Consider the following 20,559-nt stretch of genomic DNA (forward strand, 5'->3'; position numbering starts at 1 on the left):
TCTCTTTGGGTGTTACCTATATAACGCAGCACAATTTGCCTGCAAATTCTACAGACAAGCCTGCTTGTCTTCCTCTCCATCAATGACTCTTAGCAATTGAGCACTCGTCTTTGGGTGTATATTACACCCAAACATTATTAGTGAAAATTATGAAAAATACAGTTTAATCCCTGATAGGCCCTCCACCATCCTTTGCATGTTAATAGTAGGATTGGTTGGAATTATGGTCAAGGTCACACATTTTTTTGACAAATCCTTCAAACCAGCCCAGATGTCAAACTGTTGTGGTCTGCCCCCTGCGTCATCCCTGCTTGTGTTTGGAAAGTGCATATTGGTGCCAGAACCTCACATGCCAGAACTGCTCCCACTGGTGCCACACTGCTGCAGGACTTACACAATCAACCGCATCCTCATCGTCGGATACCCAAATCTCCCCCACATCCTCTTCTAAAGACAAAGTGTCATCCTCACTTGGTGTATCACCGGCTACACTCGGGCTGTTCAGGCACATATCAGCAGAACTGCTGAAAGGGCCCTTCTTTATGGGTAGACTAACAGAATGGTCACGATTAGACATCCCACTGTTGGATGGACTCTCCACAGGGATTGTTGTCATTTGTGAATCAGAGCAAATATTCTCCTGTAATGCCTCACTGTTATCTTGCAGCTCGGCTTTGACGCGTAACAGTAGTTGTGCACCAATTGTAGGCTGGGTAACTTTTTGGGATCTGCCACTAATAGCCAAAGGTGAAGGCCTCATTCTCTCTTTGCCACTGCGTGTGTAGAATGGCATGCTTGCAATTTTTTTTTTATCGTCACTTAACTTTTGCTCAGTTACACTTCTTTTTCGCTTCAATACAGTAAATTTTTTTTTGGTTTTTGTTTTTTGCACTAATTTGAAAACACTCTGTTGTTTGACATCGCCTTGGCCAGATGACGTACTGGGAACACTAACATCAGGACTGGTGACAGAACCTGGTTGCTCATTTAGATCATATGTGGACTGCTTTGAATCCATTGCGTAGATACTGCTGACAGATATGACTTTTGACAGCCAGAAATATTAATGCACAATTAGAGAGGACACCCCAAAAACACTGAGGAGTGCTAACATTTATTGAGTAGATACTGCTGACAGATATGACTTTTGACAGCCAGAAATATTAATGCACAATTAGGGAGGACACCCCAAAAACACTGAGGAGTGCTAAAATTTATTGAGTAGATACTGCTGACAGATATGACTTTTGACAGCCAGAAATATTAATGCACAATTAGGGAGGACACCCCAAAAGCACTGAGGAGTGCTAAAAATTATTGAGTAGATACTGCTGACAGATATGACTTTTGACAGCCAGAAATATTAATGCACAATTAGAGAGGACACCCCAAAAACACTGAGGAGTGCTTAAAATTATTGAGTAGATACTGCTGACAGATATGACTTTTGACAGCCAGAAATATTAATGCACAATTAGAGAGGACACCCCAAAAACACTGAGGAGTGCTAACATTTATTGAGTAGATACTGCTGACAGATATGACTTTTGACAGCCAGAAATATTAATGCACAATTAGGGAGGACACCCCAAAAACACTGAGGAGTGCTAAAATTTATTGAGTAGATACTGCTGACAGATATGACTTTTGACAGCCAGAAATATTAATGCACAATTAGAGAGGACACCCCAAAAACACTGAGGAGTGCTAACATTTATTGAGTAGATACTGCTGACAGATATGACTTTTGACAGCCAGAAATATTAATGCACAATTAGGGAGGACACCCCAAAAACACTGAGGAGTGCTAAAATTTATTGAGTAGATACTGCTGACAGATATGACTTTTGACACCCAGAAATATTAATGCACAATTAGAGAGGACACCCCAAAAACACTGAGGAGTGCTAACATTTATTGAGTAGATACTGCTGACAGATATGACTTTTGACAGCCAGAAATATTAATGCACAATTATGGGGGACAACCCAAAAGCGCTGGGGAGTGCCAAATATGAAGAAAAAATAATAAACCTCTATCCTCCTCTCTGCACTAGCGATTTTGGTTAGAGCAATTGCAAGAACAATATTGTATTCTTTCTCTGTCCCTGCTCTAATTAGCCTATGACTACACCCTGCTCTCTCCCTCTGTCAAATGGCGATGGATTGCTGTGGAGGCGTGTATTTATAAAGTTGAAGTATCGCGAGAACCGAGTCCCGAGATCCGACGACGTCACAATGACGTTCGGCCTCGATTTGGATTCGGAATTGGCGGGAGAGTACCGAGCTGCTCAGCTCGGTACTCGGATACCCAAAGTTCGGGTGGGTTCGGTTCTCGGAGAACCGGACCCGCCCATCTCTAATCCAAACAAAGGCAAAACAAAACCCCATTGAGACAGTTGCCAATTTACCCTTGCAGTGGGAAAAAAACATTCCTGACATCATAAATGGCAGCTAGATTAATTTCCTGGAGCAACCAGCTAAATAATGCATTGTGATAATTCTAGCAGGGGATTTATTGTAAGAAAGGCATCTAATCCATTTTTTAAAATCATGCAATGGGTTAGTCTTCACAACCGTCCATGGTAAAGGGTTCTATAATCTGACTATTTTAATAGTAAAGTGACAAGTTCATGTTCCATATCTTCCACTATCACGTCTTATTCCAACCAGACCCAACCATTGGTAGCTGCAAAAACATTGCAGTCACTAGTGGCTGTTTTATTGTTGATGGTTGATAATCCTTACAGTAACCACATACAATTTGCGCACCACCAGCTACAATTGTTATTTATCTACCTTATGTTTCGAGTTTTCCCCACAGTTCTTAGATTGTAAGCTCAATTGGGCTGTGCCCTATTTACCTTCTGTTTTATGCATTAAGTCATCTATTTGTATCATATACAGCTCTGTGTAATGTGTCTACATTTTATAATTACAATCATAATAATAAAAAACTTACATTAAAGAAAGACGCTTGTCAATTTTTAAACCCCCATATAATCTAAATGCACATAATTTGATTTAACACACTACAAACCCTGCACACTTGAATGTACAGTTGCAAATGTTGCAAAACGATCTAAGACTGAACAGGTAAATTTCTTGTTGATGCTGTCTGTCAGGCAAAGGGAACAATGTAATTTTTTTAACAAGTATTTTGTATGTAAGAAAATCCACTAATCTAATAATGTACTTGTCCTCTGTAACATAACCTTGTGCAAATAATGGTAAGAATACTGTATATGTGCCCATTTGTGGACAACCCCCTTTAAAATGAGCATTCTCCTAATATACAGCATGTAGGGGTTCCCACGTTCCCTGATGCCTGGAGTTGCCTAAACACAGAATTGGAAAATTAGTCTATTACACTCCATCCATCTTTGAAAGCTGAGCTACGGACAGGTAGAACCCCGAGCACCAGAAGCCACAGTGCTATCTGGCTTCTGGAATCAGACCACACCGTTTTGCTATAAGTTGAGCTGATATCTAATTAGGAAAAGGTTTCCAAAGTGCATTCCTGATTATGCAAACATCTCCTTTACCAGAAACCAAGCATAGCATGGACTGGACATGATAACAATAATCTCTTTAGTCGTTTAAATTAGAGATGGTCAATGACCCCCGTGTTTTGGTTTTGTATTCGGTTTTGGATCTGGATTACCGTCGTGTTTTGGTTTTAGTTTTGCAAAACCGCCATTACGTGTTTTGGTTTTGGTTTTGGTTTTCATTGGTTTTGTTTTGCTATTTTGTTGGAAAATCAATGTTTTTGGGCCTAAAATAACCAAATTTAGTGCTCTACCTGTTTCATGGATAAATAATCTAATTGTAAAGCTAATAAATTATCAAAAAAAAAGTTTAATTTCTGGTAGGTAGGCCTTCATTAATTCTACACACAAAACAGATTGTCTTCCTCTCCATCTATGCATATTTGCAATGCAGCCATCATCTTTGGATGTATATTACACCCTACACTTATAGTTAAATATGTAAAGAAATGGAAAAAGGCAGTTTGGTTTCTGTCTCTATAGGCCCCCCTCCACTTGTCAAAAATACAAAAAAATTCAGCCGTTATAGACTATACAATATTAAGAAAAATGGACAAAGCCAGTTTGGGGTCACTCTGTCTATGACACCCTACCCTTAAGGAGAAATTGCCCAAACAGCAGCCTTTCAAGATGGTACGTGATATGGAAATGCCACAAGTCCCTTTCCTCTTTGGGGTAGATTGTACCCTACACTTACATAGAAAGTTTTAAAAAGATATTATCGTCATCATCTTCAGCTTCATCCTCACCCTCATCAGTGTGTACGTCATCATCACAGAATATCAATTCATCGCCGCTTGAATCCGCCATTAGAGAACAGTCAGTGCTTGGATGTCTTGGATGGTGAAGGCCTTCCTCGTGGAAGATATAGTTCATTTTTATAAATATCATTTTCTCCACATTTTTTGGAAGTAACCTTCGACGTCGATCACTGACTAAGTTCCCGGCTGTACTGAATACTCGTTCAGAGTACACACTGGAGGGTGGGCAGCTTAGGTATTGCAAAGCAAGTTTGTACATGGGTTTCCAAATGGCCTGCTTTTCCTCCCAGTAAGAAAAGGGACTGGCTGACATTTCCATATCAATTACCTCTTGAAAATAATCCTCCACCATCCTTTGCATGTTTATACTCGTATTGGATAGAGTTATGGGCAAGGTGACACATTTTTTTTTTGAAAAATCCTTCAAACCAGCTCAGATGTTAAATTGTTCTGGTCTGCCCCCTGCGTCTTCCCTGCTTCTTTTTGGGAAATTTAATTTTTTACGAGCAGCAGCTGCTTGAGAAAGTGAAGGAGGACACGTCGTCAAGCCGAGGCCCAGTTCAGTGGCCAACTTGCTGAGCAATAGCTCCTTGCAAAAGCTCACATCTCGCTCATTTACAAGTAAAGACTCAATGTAGGTCTTAAACCTTGGATCAAGCACAGTGGCCAAAACGTACTGCTCCGAGTTCAAGATCTTAATAACTCGAGGATCATTGTGAAGCGAATAAGGTACTTGATCGACAAGGCCAACATACTTTGCTGAATTGCTTGCTTTCAGCTCCTCCTTCATTTTCTCAAGCTGCTTTTCCAATAGTCTAATTAAAGGAATGACTGGCTCAAACTAGCAGAGTCTGCACTAACCTCACACGTCACAACTTCAAATGGTTTCAGCACCTTGCACAGCACTGAAAGGATTCCCCACTGTGCAAGAGTGAAATACATCCCCACTCCTTCCCAATGTCATGGCTTGTGCAATATGCTTGGATGGCTTTGCGCTGTTCCTCCATCCTCTGAAGCATGTACAGAGTGGAAATCCACCTAGTTACCACCTCTTGCTTAAGTTGGTGGCAGGGCAAGTTAAACTGCTCTTGGAGCTGCTGTAATCTCCTACATGCTGTGGCTGAATGCCTGAAATGGCCTGAAATTTTACGTGCCACCGAAAGCATCTCTTGCACCTCACGGTTATTTCGTAGGAAGCTCTGCACCACCAAGTTGATGGTATGAGCAAAACAGGGAATGTGTTGGAAATCACCCAGCTGTAATGTTCGCACTATATTGTTGGCGTTATCAGAAATGACATATCCTGGGGAGAGTCCAAGTGGTATAAGCCATGTATCAATCACATCTCTTAGTTTGCGTAACAAATTGTCAGCTGTATGCCTGTTAGTGAAGCCAGTGATACAAAGAGTGGCCTGCCTGTGACAAATGTTACGTAGTGATGTAAATGCTGCTGCTGTTCCTGCTGGTGAAGGTGAAAGACCAACCCAGTGGGCTGTCACAGTCATATGGTCTTTGGTTTGGCCACTTCCACTTGTCCACATATCTGTGGTTAAGTGGACAGTGGGCAGAATGGCATTTTTCAGCGCAATCTCAATTTTTGGTTTAGTTGTGGAATTGCTTTACGGGAGAAATGGTGTCGCAATGGAATTCGGTAACATGGAAACAAAACCTCAATTAACTGTGAAAAACCAGCTACGTTTATTGTGGAGATTGGACACAGATCTAGCACTAACATTGCAGCCATGGCGTCTGTGATTCGCTTGGCGACTGGGTGACTGCTGTCATATTTGCTTCCCCTAGCAAATGATTGTTTCACAGTTAATTGCTGAAATGTAGGACTGCTCATTTTCTTGACCTGCCTCTGGGCTGACGATTCACCCCCAGCAACAGCAACAGCAGCAGCAGCAGTGGGACTAATGCTTTCCTCAGAGGAATCAATAATAGTGCAGGAGTCATCCAGCCTTAATAAGTGGGATGTCGGGCTAACTCCGAGCGATACTGAGGATATTGATGAGGATGGTGTGGTGGGTGTATTTTGTAGCCGTCGGGATGTCGGTGACCGGAGGGTCTTAGCTGATGATGGAGTGCTTGTATTTTTTTTGGAGTAACTTTCAGCTTTTCCCAACACTTTGCCATGAACTCTCGTTAAATGGCGTAACATAGACGAGGTTCCAAGATGGTTAAGGTCCCTCCCTCGACTGACTGTGGCTTGACATTTGACATACACTACAAATGGCTATACAATTGTTGTCTGGATTTGGGTAGAAATAATTCCACACATAAGAAGTGGATTTTATGCCCAGGCATGACAATGGCCTTTTTTCTTGTCACGTGCCAGAGCTGCTGCCACTGGTGCAGGACTTACACAAACAACCTCATCCTCATCAAGATCTTCATTAGCGCCCTCGTCACCTACACAAAACTCTTTCTCATCCTCTTCGAATTCCAAAGTGGCATCCTCAATTTGTGTATCATCGGCTACACTCGGGCTATTAAGGCACACATCAGCAGAATTCTCACGATTAGACATTCCACTGTTGGATGGACTCTCCACAGGGATTGGTGTCTTTTGTGAATCAGAGCAAACATTATCCTCTAATGTCTTACTGTTATCTTGCAGCTCGGCTTTGACGCGTAACAGTAGTTGTGCACCAATTGTAGGCTCGGTAACTTTTTGGGATCTGCCACTAATAGACAAAGGTGAAGGCCTCATTCTCTCTTTGCCACTGCATGTATAGAATGACATGTTGGCAATTTTTTTTTATCGGCACTTAACTTTTGCTCAGTTGCACTTCTTTTTCGCTTCAACACAGTAAATTTTTTTTGGGCGTTTGTTTTTTGGACTGATTTTGAAACACTCTGTAGTTTGACATCGCCTTGCCCAGATGACGTACTGGGAACATTAACATCAGGCTTGGTGACAGAACCTGGTTGCTCATTCTGCTCATATGTGGACTGCTTTGAATCCATTCTGAGCCCAAAGCACTTGTAGTGCTAAATAATATTTGGTAGATACTGCTGACAGATAGTAATTTTGACAGCCAGAAATATTTAAGCACAATTATGGGGGACACCCCACAAGCACTGGGGAGTGCTAAAAATTATTTGGTAGATACTGCTGACAGATAGTAATTTTGACAGCCAGAAATATTTAGGCAAAATAATGGGGGACACCCAAAAAGCACTGGGGAGTGCTAAAAATTATTTGGTAGATACTGCTGACAGATAGTAATTTTGACAGCCAGAAATATTTAGGCAAAATAATGGGGGACACCCAAAAAGCACTTTGAGTGCCAAATATTGAAAAAAAAAAAAAAATCCTCTCTTCTCTAGCGATTTTTGTTAGCACAATTGGAATCAGAATATTGTATTCTCTGTTCCTGCTCTAATCAGCCTGTGACTACTCCCTGCTCTCTCCCTCTGTCAAATGGCGATGGATTGTTGTGGAGGCGTGTATAATCTTCAAGTATCGCGAGAACCGAGCCCTGAGATCCGACGACGTCACGATGACGTTCGGCCTCGATTTGGATTCCGAGCGGGCGGGAGAGTACCGAGCCGAGTGGATACTGAAAGTTCGGGCGGGTTCGGTTCTCGGGGGAACCGAGCTCGCCCATCTCTAGTTTAAATACACCATCTACTAAAATTCTGTTTATTATACTTTCATTGTAAAGTGTCAACATTTAATGCAGCTGTACATTGAGGGGATTGTGATGCCAAATAAATAACATATAATGACATGAAACAAAAAGGTAACGATGGTCCTGCACAAATTAGCTTACACTCTAAAGAGTCTGGGGAAGATTATTATATGGCCCATTGTGATGGAGAATGTGCCACAGATACCAATATCTTCCATACTGTAGTTACACACCTGTCTACTTTTCTTGTCCTTGCTTGCGTCTACTCATGGATAATAGTTGCCTACTCTCCCAGAATGTCCGAGAGACTCCCAAATTTCTGGAGCAATTCTCCCGGATTCCGGCCAGCTCTTTTAAATTAAACTGAGGGGGCGGGGCTTGGTGACATTGTGCATGTGTCATCATGACCTCACGTCCCCTGTTTTTATTGGTTCAAAATACTGATGACAGTTTGGGGGCGTGGCTAATGAAGTGATTCTTCGAGTACCGCCCCCACACCCACCTGCCTCCCAGAAAACAACTTGCCAATGCTGGCAAGTATGTTAGCAGTAAATCCCTCCTGGCTGCAGCACTATAGGAGACTTTAAGAAACAGAAAGGCAGACATGATATATAGCTTATTTTTAATATATATAGCATCACATCTCCAGGCTCCCAAGGTTCCACAGCAAAGGAAGGAGTTTATCCATACGTACCAACCTTTGTACTTGTAGAACTGGGACATAACTCATGTGGCCATGCCACATTGGGGGCCTGACCATTTCCCTGAAGGTGTGCTTAGCGTGCCTGATGCACAAAGCCAATGCATTGCCACCAGCAACAGTGGCTGGAACACGCTGTACCCATTCAGCGACTCTCTGATTTGGTTTAATAGTTAATGTAACTTGTCAGTAATTAGTAGAAACCAGGAACAACACAGGGATATAAAGATATCAGAACTCAACTCTGTATATTGGTCATGGAATGGGGGAATGGGTAGAAACCTCCAGGCTCCCCTTTGAGTTAAAATGCAATGTAAGTGCTTATCACTGACATTGCACAGAGCAGAGCTAACAGACCTGGCAGTTTACACAGCTCTTTGCTGCCCCCTGTAGACCTCAATGTTTATTTTTAAACATATATATTTTAAAAAAAATAGTGCAAGGCATAAACGTTATTTAAACAAATCCACATGGTCTAACGTAAAATCTTCGCCCATGCCAATTTTTATATATAACTTTCTCTTTAGTTAATTGTGTGGACAGATTCCCCCAAAAATTTCTAAGCAAATTCACCCTTTCAAAATCTCTGTGCATGCCAATTTCTTTGTCGATCAATCTTATTTTTCAAAAGTTCCTAATAATAGTGGGTCTCACAGTTAAACCATTCTAATGAATGCTACTATTAGTATAATACAAACAGCCATATCCTTACATCCTTTTATCTTCCAGGAAACAATGCAAGGCCCTCTATATAATAAATTCAATAAACTTACAATGACAGTAACTATTACAGCATTGAAAACATGAACAGATACTGATAATTACACCCACTCGCACTCTGCAAGGTCTCGCCCTATTCTTTAAATGAGACCTGTTTTGCTCTTTCATGTTGCACTTCAGAGCATTGTAATACAATTTCACACGCAGCTGCTACATGTAATAAAGGCAGACCCTTTGGCCCAGGGCCATCTTTTCCATTGGGCACGATGGGCAGCTGCCCGGAGGCCCCACGGGCAAGGGGGCCCCATAGGCAGGGCTCTTAATTAGAATAAATAATCCTGCAAAAGAAAAAACATGCAAAAAAAACCTTCAAGGGTCACTGAGCAAGTACATCTATCTATCTCTATATCTATATCTGTATCTCTATACATCTATATATATATACATCTATATATATATATATATATATATATATATATATATATATATATATAGGGGCCCCGATGCACTGCTTTGCCCGGGGGCCCATAATGTTGTTAAGATGGCCCTGCTTTGGCCCCTCACTCTTATGATTAACTTAAACCATAAGTAACACTAAACTGACCAGTATTTTAAGGGTGGTTGGAGGTTTTTTACAACTTTTTTTCACCTCTAGGTAGTGGCGGCATCCACTGAATGTAGATGAGCACCTTGAAGAGCGCTGGACGGACTACCCAGGCAAATTGGTGAAGAACCAAAGCGTTTTGGCTGCTCCTTGCCAGGGACCTCCATTGCTTTACTCAGAAAGAAGAAATTTGGACTACTGACCAGAAATAACATACATGTGAGTGCTGCTGTGCGCCATTAGTGTACAAATTCATGTAAGTGTGTGTGCTAGCAAAGCACAAATACAACATAAACAGCCACAATGATATCATTTGTATATCGCATACACATGACAGAAGACCTTATTACTTACAAAATATGCAGAGTACGGTTTTGAAAAAATAATATGGCTGGCATTAGCTATGCCGCATCACATCATAAACAAAGAATTAATAGATTAAAGATTGACTACTCACTGTGTTATCCGTTGACAAGATGGAAAATATGTTTACAGGGTGCTTGACAACTACATTTCCTGAAAAAGACAAGCGGGTATAAGGTTAACTAAATTATAGCACACCACGGCCACACTGTATGTTCATTTGTGCCAGTTCAGTGCACATATTGCAAGGAAGGCTCCATGAGATAATAAGGGAAAATGATGTCTATAACATTATGGCTAACAGTAATGTACTAAGATTCTCAAAATATCCCCTATACAATAAATGACACACACCTCGTTAGACAATGTCAATCTCACATACAGGGTTAGGTTAATTACACGACTCCCTACGACTTGAGAAGTGGAATGGGTGAGGAAAGGGGCTAACTAACATAGGCCGTGAACAGTAAGGGCATTCCCCCACAGATGCGGCGAATTCAAGTCCTGTGTTTCTCGTAAGCACGCTTGTTTTCACCAGTATCTTTCGCACCCACTACTGGCCAGATATAAATACCGAATTACAGCAATGACTAACTCAACATAGTCTTTGAATTAAAAAGTACATATATGCGTGCCACTAGCTACCACAGAACAATTGTATGAAAATAAAATATATTACAGAAATGTATTGTATGTACAGTACACATTAAAATCACTTTTATTTATGTAATTTTTTAATAATTATATTTTTTTAAAAAAGTATATAAATGATTATACTGTTAAAAGTTATTTTATTATATGGTCAAATAAAATTTGTATGCATTCTGCTGTGACCTTTAATTGTACACACGCATGTGTGCCTACTGCCATCTGTTCTGGTTTCTACATATGGTTAGTACAGTTAGGCAGAGCGTACTTACTAGAGATGCTCACTGACCCCCATGTTTTGGTTTTGGATTTGGATCTCATTATGGCAGGGGGACCCCTGCCGCATATCCCTCTGCTATAGTGCCACCAACACCGGCTGGTTTGCCTAGTGCTGGTTCAGTGAAAAACGGGAGGACCCCATGCAAAATCTTTCCCCGACTTTCTAGGAACCAGCAGTAGTCTGGCACCACTAGCGTTAATAGTGAATAGAATGGGGACCCCACCCTTTGTTTTTTTTTAACTTTGATCTATTTTTTACAGTTTTGACAGCTGCTGGGACCTCCGGCTGTATAGCAGAACAGTGTAACTGTGATGGGTTTAGTAGACACACTGCTACAACACAGGAGAGTTAGCTAAACACGGGAGTGTTTGACATCGCAAGCGCCAGAGATGACCAGCGATTTTGAATGGTAGCTTTATACATTTGAGAAATGTTTTACTAAAATCGCGATTTTCCACGATTTTAACACTTTAAAAAAATCAGACCTTGATACATTTACCCCGTCTTGTTTACTGTAAAAAAAATTACCAAAATTAGTAACACCTCTGCTGTAACTCCACCTGATCCTACTATCAACATCCAAAGAATGGTGGAGGATTATTATTAATTTTTTTGAAAGGCATAAAGACAACAGATTTATTAACAACGTTGCTTGCAGAAGTAAGGTAAGAATGGATGTCTAAATAGACGTGTATATGTATTACCTTCCACTTTGCTGCTGTTTCATCACTATTGCACAAAGTGTTTGTAATCTGCACTTTATGTCAAGGGTACCTAACTATTTTATAATGTTTTGGGAATTAGGGCTGATTCGAAGCTCAGTGATGACCTTGTTTTTTGCTGTGAATCTCAATTGCTCTTTTTAGTGTATTCTCTGGAACAAAATCCGATATAGTTATGTCAGAGTGATCACAGCCAATTGTTGGACACCTGGCGGATTTACCCTTCTGAAGTTTGTTTTGAATGATCCTTTCAATTGCTTCTCTCTCGTACATGTGACCACATACTTTGTTTTTCACTGGGTTCACCATCTCGTCGAACCCGCCGGGGCTCCCTGGATTGGCCTTGGTCTGATAAATGCACACATCCCAGGGAGTTCAGCGCTCCTTGCCATGTATTAGCTGTAGAATTACCACAGTTATCCAAGGAACGGGTGAAGCGATCAAATGAGCCATAACTGATTTCATGAGCCATTCTCAGTTTCACTGTACCGGCCGTGTGCTCAGGGTGACGACGATATCCTGGTCTTCATATTCCAAGGCTTAGTCTGCAGGTACCAGTGACACAGCCATTTGTTTTGTTTTCTCAGGTCTCTTAGCTGTTCTTTAAACTGGATATATTTATCGTCTTGCCTCAGAGCCTCCTCTGTATTATTCTTCTGAAGCCCAGTGAATCTCTTGTGTACAAGCTCTCTTAAATCCTGGATCTCACCCGGTGGGTCACATTTTAACTTAAGTATGGTCTCCTCAACTGCGTGTGTATATTGGTTTAAATCTCTGTTCAATGCACTGTATTCTAACATGACAGTTTCCATGCTGCCCTCATGTTCTGTGTCACAGTATGTCTGAAGCAGATCTAATGCCACTCCATTTGTAATATCCATTCCTGTGTCTACATAACTTTGGCAGTTCTTCAGGGATGAGAGGGAGGTATCCGCAGAGGAGAACAAGATTAAAGATGCAGCACGAGCAGACATGGTTTAATAATGTAGAGTTTATTGATAGCACTGTTAGGCTTAAGGCAGATAAGCTATTGGTAGCTTGTTTTGTGGGGGCCCAAACAAACCAAGCACTTCAGCCACAAAAGGGGCACTGCTTGTCGTTGGAGTGCTTGGTTTGTTAAACTGTACATGTCCTTTTCAATATCTTACAAAAGGGAGGGTAGGAGCGCCCGAGGACAATTCCATCTTGCACCACTTTTCTTTTCTGCCATTGCTCTGAGGCAATGTCTTTCTAGATGAGCTATGAACTGCCGAATGTTTGTGTCGTTGCTCTTTCGCTTAGCATCCAGCCAGCTCGCTGCAGTCTTTGTCCGACAGTGGATGAAAATAATATTGTGACCTGTGAGGTGGTCAAAACTGTCTAGAAATTACTGGAAATTAGTGTTATTGAGGTGAATAATAATGTAGGAACAGATAAAGAGCAAAATTATGTGATTTTAGCATATTTTAGCTATTTTGTCTAAAAAATACAGATCCAAAACCAAAACCAAAACATGCAAGGGCAATTTAGCCAATACCAAAATCAAAATACGAAGTTAAACCAGATCCAAAACCAAAACACAGGGTCAGTGAACATCTTTAATATAAACTGGACATTGGTACGGAAACAGCATCTTTGCCAATACAGACTTCAGGTTTGATGACTGCTCCTGGATCCAGTGCACACGCATATGTATCAGTTATACTTTACAATACTTTGTTATACTTTTGCTATTAATATATTATTATCTCTTGTATTTTGGAAACACACTAATCGCATCGAACAACCTTTATTGGTGACAATAGTAAGGTACATAACATCGTGCTCAATTGATCTATCATTTACACAGTATTGATTTTGTTTAACCTATTATATTACTCTTTTGTCATCACTATCCAATCCTCATATTTTACTTAAGAGATTTCCTTAAAATAAAGGTTTAATTTTTACTTATCCCCTTACAAGCCGCTATAGATACATGATTTATATGTAGTGGATAAAGAATTACTATGCATTGTGGATGCAAGTTTCCTCCACAGTAATTCAATATCCAGTATATATATATATTTATATATATATATATATATATATATATATATATATATACACAGTATACATATTCAATAAAAAATATACTTAAGATGTCCTTGCCATGGTAGCCTAAGACTAGAATTCGGTAACAGCCACTGACATGGCATGCTAGAACATGAAGTTCCCTGCTGCTCCCCCACCAACTCTCACATTGCACCAATAGACCCCTCATATAAATTAATAGCCCTCAGCAGTCCCAGCATTACATTAATACCCTCCTCCCACACATTACATTGATACCCCTATTATATTACATTAACATTACATTAAAATCCCACATTACATTAAAATCCCCCATCTCCCACTTTGCATAAATTGCCCCATGTTACTGTGAGAAGGCACAACACTAGATGACAGCTTTCACAAAATACTTACAATGACAACTACAAACACGGTAATCAGCACTCTGCTAAGAACTAAAATCTAGCTAGTCTCGTTGCCTGGAATACTGTACAGGTGAAAAGGTCAGTTCAGTAAGAACAATTTATCTCACCTGCTTCTAGCCTTTATAATGTCCCTCAGTTCTATCAAACCTTTGCAGGAGCAATGTTTTGTTGCTTGTGCTTTGAAAACTTGTTTTGTTTGACTGTACAACATGATTCTACATTCTCCAATCCTTTGAGCTCTGCTTCATCCCCCACTATTCTACCTTCTCAATATCTTGACTTTGGCTTCATTCATCACTATGTACCTTCTACAATCCTTTGACTTCAGCTTGTACCTCATGACCTGTCCTCTCAGGACAAAGCGACTTGGCCGGCCGTGGTGTGTGTACCCCAGCCAAGTGGTTCTTTCCTGGGAGCTGCCAGCACCCTGAAAATTACATTAATACACCAGTCGAGCCCCCATATTACACTAATAATCCCCCTACATAACATTACTATTCCCATCCACATTATTTTAATAATCCACTACCAGTACTCTTTCCTACTCTGCAGAACTGGCATGATGTGGGAGTCGGAGTCATCTGTCTGCCTCCTATGTAATCTGGGGGTGTAGAGGGAGCGCAAGGAGGGTGGGTAGACTGAGGAACAGAAGGGAGGAAAAAGAAAGTTCAAAATAGAAGGGTGGGTGAAAAAAAAAGTGAGACACAAGAGTGTAGGGGCAGAGCGGAAAATTAGGAAAGTACCAAGGGATAAGGGGAGGGAAGGTACTAGAGTAGAGCCACCCAGATCATCAGGGATGAGTAACCAATCAGCCCACTGCCCTGGTTGGCTGTGTACTCTGTCAGCCTAGGCATTCTTCTCGACCTTATATGAAAACTAGTATCTGTAGTAACCCCCCACCCCCCTTATAATGAGCTCACTACTTTCGTCCTCTGGCCAGAGGCTGATGCATTAAAGAAAGCCCAGGATATTTGTGCCCCCGAGTGCTTACCAAAGGGTTCCAAAAACCACTACAGGGAGAGGAATCCACACCATTTAATTTTTAATGGACTCCTCTCTTTTGCTCTGGCTGGGCAGAACAATTTTTATATCATCATCATCATTTATTTATATAGCGCCACTAATTCCGCAACGCTGTACAGAGAACTCATTCACATCAGTCCCTGCCCCATTGGAGCTTACAGTCTAAATTCCCTAATGTAGACACACACTCACACACAGACAGAGAGGGAGACAAACAGACAGAGAGGGAGACAGACAGGGAGAGACTAGGGTCAATTTTGATAGTAGCCAATTAACCTACCAGTATGTTTTTGGAGTGTGGGAGGAAACCGGAGCACCCGGAGGAAACCCACGCAAACACAGGGAGAACATACAAACGCCACACAGATAAGGCCATGGTCGGGAATTGAACTCATGACCCCAGTGCTGTGAGGCAGAAGTGCTAACCACTAGGCCACCGTGCTGCCTGGCTGGGCAGAATAATTTTTATATGATCAGCCAAGGGCTGGGGTTATAACCACACAGCACTATTTACTCTTTTCTTGCTTGCACTATTGTTTAACTGGATCAAATGGTGTGGGGAGCAAGTATGAGTTCTGGATCTCTGTTCTAAGTCCCACTGCCTAGCAACGGGACGCATCTCCTCTCTGCCACCAATTCACACTGCCACCAATCAGATTCTTCCTTATACTGAAAAAAACCCCAATAATGAATCACCTGTACACCTCACTATGACAGTGAAAGATGGGCCAAAATATAAGAAGTAACATATTAATTAGCAAATTATCAAGCACTTGTTAGAGCTGAAAGCTAAAAAAAAAAAAAAGGATTTGTTGCTTCAGAAAAAAAATTCTTCATGCCAACCTTAAACTATGTTTGCATAAATTAAATCTACGTTCATTCACGGCAGTCCCTTCCCCAGTGGAGCTTACAGTTTAAATTCTCTACCACACACACTAACATTCACATGCCAGTATGTTTTTTGGATTGTGGGAGCACGTGGAGGAAACCCACACAAACACAGGGAGAACCTACATACATCACACAGTTGGTGCCTTGGTCATAATAAAACCCATGGCCCATGCTAATCACTGTGCCATGATTAAAAACACTGACGAACTGCGTAATATATTGATGATATATAAGGATAATAATGATAATATGATAATGACAAATCAACAGTTAAAAATCTACAGCAGGTGTATCAATAAAGTTGCATATAATGAACTGAACATACAATAGCTGCATGAGTGCACAGAAAGTATATAGCATGGTTTGTAAAGAAGGAAAATATAAGCCTACTCTGTGCATCCTAAGAGCTTCATATACAAATCCATCAAAACAATGTAAATGTGCACATGGACAAATCATGTTGCAATGCAACTATTTCTGCATGCAGATAAAGTACTGTCAATTTTGCATGTAACCCACAAATACTAGACAGCTTTTTACACTGTGATTTAGAGACGATCTAGGGTGCACTCACTTATCAACTGTAAATCAGTCAGCACATTTTAAATTTGCCCCCCCCCCACTTTCCTCTGCAGCACATCATGATTTTGCCAAGATACAAAACTGCACGTCCTAGTTGGATTTACGTCTAATTCTAATTTAGGCGCTGAGTGCATAAGTGTAGCCCATTCGACAGCTATGGAACCCCGCAGCACAGTTATAAAAACAAATTAAACTTAGTGCTTTTTGGAGGCCCTAACATTAGACTTTTACTGAGATAGCCAGGCAACTAAAGCATTGTGAAAATAAACAGGATAAAATAATCTATATTTACCTTGGGCATCTGTCAGGTTTGTCAATGTAATATTTGTTGCAATGCTGTTTATTGTTTATGGGAGAGCACATTCCCACTCACCACCAAAAAAAACCACCAACGACAATCTTACCCTTGTTACTGGCATTCTTCAATGGTGCTTCTGATAAGTTGCTTTTAGGTGGGGTGAGATTTGGTTTACTCATGTCCCATGTAGTATTCCTCGGGCTAGATAAGTAGTTTGTTGGTTGAGAGCAGTTCTGAAACAAGAAAATATTGTTACATGACAGGTCTACAAAAAATCTGCAGTGCGGGTCGGATTATGAATGGCAAAATGATTTTTGTATGTTACAGGAACAGAAGTCTTACAAATCTGAAATATTTTAATGAGACAATACCAAATCTTTCTTACTGTATACATCTTTTTTAGATCTAAATAAATCAGAAATCTAATTGCATTACACTGCACCTAACCAAATTGCATCATGGTGTGAATCTTCACATGAGGACAACAGGTGTTGTGTGTATATATATTGTAACAAAAGGAGGCATTTAGCTGGCAATATGCAGAGAAAGCAGGGGAGTAAAACATTGGCACAGTTATGTACCTAGGTGGAGATAAAACCAGGTAAAAACATATGTGTAGTTTAAAATTGGTTTACTTACATGATTTAAAAGCGGCTTCCTCTCAGCAAACAGACAGGGTGGGTCTGATAGTCTAAACAGAGCCAGGGATGGGCGTTTCCTTTTAAAGAGAAGGTGGGTGTGTCACCTGTCCATCAAGCTAGGCATGTGGGAGGAGTGTCAGGTATAAAACCCTGCTTGTTTCATTGTTCAGGGAGATCAACGCTGGGCTAGCTGGCTGATCTGGACAGAGAGCTGGACTATGTATAGTAAGCATTGAGGGTCTCCATAATTGCTGTGCAAGTATACGGTGTCAAAACATTATTACCATCCTGACAATAAAGAACCATAAAAAGGAAGAAGTTGTACGCGTGTGCTTCTGCAGTAGCGGGCTCTTGCCACAAGTGGTGTCAGGAGTGGGATGCTCCGGGAAGCAAGTTTCCGCTACCCAGCCCGCGCAGACATCAACATGGAGGAAGTACTGAGAACCCTCGTGAATGTGGCCGCTGCGCAGCAACAGCAGCAAGCTCAGATGCTACAAGTCACCGAGGCACAGGTGGAAAACACAAGGCTCTTAAGAGAAGAGTTAAGCCAGGTGAGGCATGACAAAAATGAACCACCTGGTCCTGTTCTCCAGAAAATGTCACCAGCTGATGACGTAGAAGCATATCTGGTGTCTTTCGAGAGACTTGCAAAAAGGGCAAAATGGCCTCCTAAAGATTGGGCTGAGAGACTGGCGCCATATCTGACTGGTGAAGCTCAGCGAGCTTATATGGATCTAGATGAGGAACGGGCCTCTGATTATCTGTGTCTAAAGTCTGAGATATTGGCTCGCATTGGAGTTTCCGGGCCAGGCCGAGTCCAGCGCTATCACCAATGGCGCTATGATAAAGAAAAACCGGTCAGAGCGCAAGTGGGCAAGTGGCTGAGCTTTCTAAAATTTTAAAGAAATGGCTGCAGCCTGAGGAGAATTCACCTTCTCGGATTATTGAAGTTCTGGCGATAGATCACTGCATCCGGGGGCTGAACCACGATTTGCAAAGGTGGGTTCTGCAATCAGACCCACAAACTTATGAAGAGCTTGCCACCGTGGTAGAAAGGTTTTGTGCGCTACAGCAAATGACTAAAGAACCTGCATTTGTGCCAAAGCCGCTGCCACGCCAAAAGCCAGGTTTGAAAATCCTTGCCACAGGGCCCAATGGCAAAACTGCTACGGACAGAGGGCCAGGTGCAAAGCTGTCTAATCTGAAGTGTTTTGAATGTGGTGAGCCAGGCCACTTTAAGGCAGAGTGTCCTAAACTACAGGAACCCATGGACTGTTCTGTAGCACATATTGGACCTGCATTTCCAAGCTGTTTTACCATGAGTCCCACATCAGGAAGTCCTTGTTTGTTCTGGGTGACTGTGCTAATCAACCAAAACCTTGTTCTGGCCTTGGTTGACTCGGGGAGTGAACTCTCATTGGTTTCCAGCTCTGCTTTACCCGAAACCATAACTTCTCGGTTGCCCAAAGTGAAAGTTCTGTGCGTACATGGCACAACAGAGGAGTATGAAATAACAATACTACCAGTCACACTCAAAGACAAAACTGTTATGGTGGTAGCTGCCATAGCACCTAAACTCCCTTATCCACTCATTTTGGGGCGAGACTTCCCACTGTTTAATGATGTCCTCAATGAGCGGATCCGGCCGGACATGCCGGCAACTGATGCAACGGTCGGAAGCCCGGTCTTAAAGGAACCGCCTAAGAATCCACAACATCTGGACATCGATCTTTGGGAACCACCAAACCGGAATGCCATCCTGGGAGTCACAGCAGGAGTTCCACAAAAGCATCCAACTGTGGGGAAACATGGACAGTCCAAACTAGCATTGGTCGGTGATGTCACAGATGAGCCCACCCCGCCTGTCAGTGAGGATACGGACTGGTCCGCAATACCAATTTTGTTTCCTTTGCGGGACTTTGCTCGAAACTAACTTAATGATGCCACTTTGGAACATGCCTTTAAAAGTGTGACTGAGGTAAATGGGGTAGCGAAAGCCGCCCAGCCTGCAGAAGGTATACCATATTTTATTGTTAAAAATAATTTCCTGTATAGAGTTGCTAATGTACAGGGGGAAAAAGTAGAACAATTAATGGTTCCTCAGGTCCACCCTAGTGTTAAAAGCAGCACATACACATGTCTGTGGGGGACACCTAGGGGAGGATAAAACACGGGAACGAGTTCTGCTTAGGTTTTACTGGCTCGGTGTACACATGGCAGTGAAAAAGTATTGCCGGTCCTGTCCCATTTGTCAGAGAACCTGTCCCAAACCCATGTACAGGGCACCTCTCATTCCAATACCAATAGTACAAGTTCCCTTTGAACGGATAGCTATGGACCTTGTGGGGCCCCTGGAAAAATCAGCACGTGGGCACCAATATATACTAGTGGTGCTTGACTATGCAACTAGGTATCCAGAGGCAATTCCCCTAAGAAACATAAAGTCCAGCACCATAGCTAAAGAACGTGTATTGATGTTTACACGCTTGGGAATACCCAAAGAAATTCTCACAGACCAGGGTACTCCATTCATGTCTAAACTGATGAAGGACATGTGCCAGTTGCTAGGGGTTACGGCGCTTCACACCTCTGTATACCATCCACAAACAGATGGCTTGGTGGAACGCTTTAACCGCACATTAAAGCACATGCTCAGGAAAGCAGTGGCTCAAGAGAAAAAAGATT

General features: G+C 41.7%; 2 protein-coding genes across 3 annotated transcripts in view; one reads left to right on the forward strand and one right to left on the reverse strand.

Annotated features, from left to right (window-relative positions):
- The window catches only part of PSMB7 (proteasome 20S subunit beta 7), a 979,390-nt gene that overhangs the window by 615,127 nt on the left and 343,704 nt on the right, over positions 1 to 20,559 (forward strand). The window lies entirely within an intron of this gene.
- The window catches only part of ADGRD2 (adhesion G protein-coupled receptor D2), a 322,961-nt gene that overhangs the window by 146,164 nt on the left and 156,238 nt on the right, over positions 1 to 20,559 (reverse strand). For both annotated transcript variants that reach the window (XM_075184713.1, XM_075184714.1), the window contains exons 23-24: positions 17,340 to 17,466; positions 10,428 to 10,486 (exon numbers count right to left, since the gene is read on the reverse strand). In XM_075184713.1, the coding sequence (XP_075040814.1) occupies positions 10,428 to 10,486; positions 17,340 to 17,466 (186 nt within the window). The remainder of the gene's footprint in view (positions 1 to 10,427; positions 10,487 to 17,339; positions 17,467 to 20,559) is intronic.

The sequence above is a fragment of the Mixophyes fleayi genome, chromosome 9 (genome assembly GCF_038048845.1).
Source record: "Mixophyes fleayi isolate aMixFle1 chromosome 9, aMixFle1.hap1, whole genome shotgun sequence".
Taxonomy (NCBI): Eukaryota; Metazoa; Chordata; class Amphibia; order Anura; family Limnodynastidae; genus Mixophyes; species Mixophyes fleayi.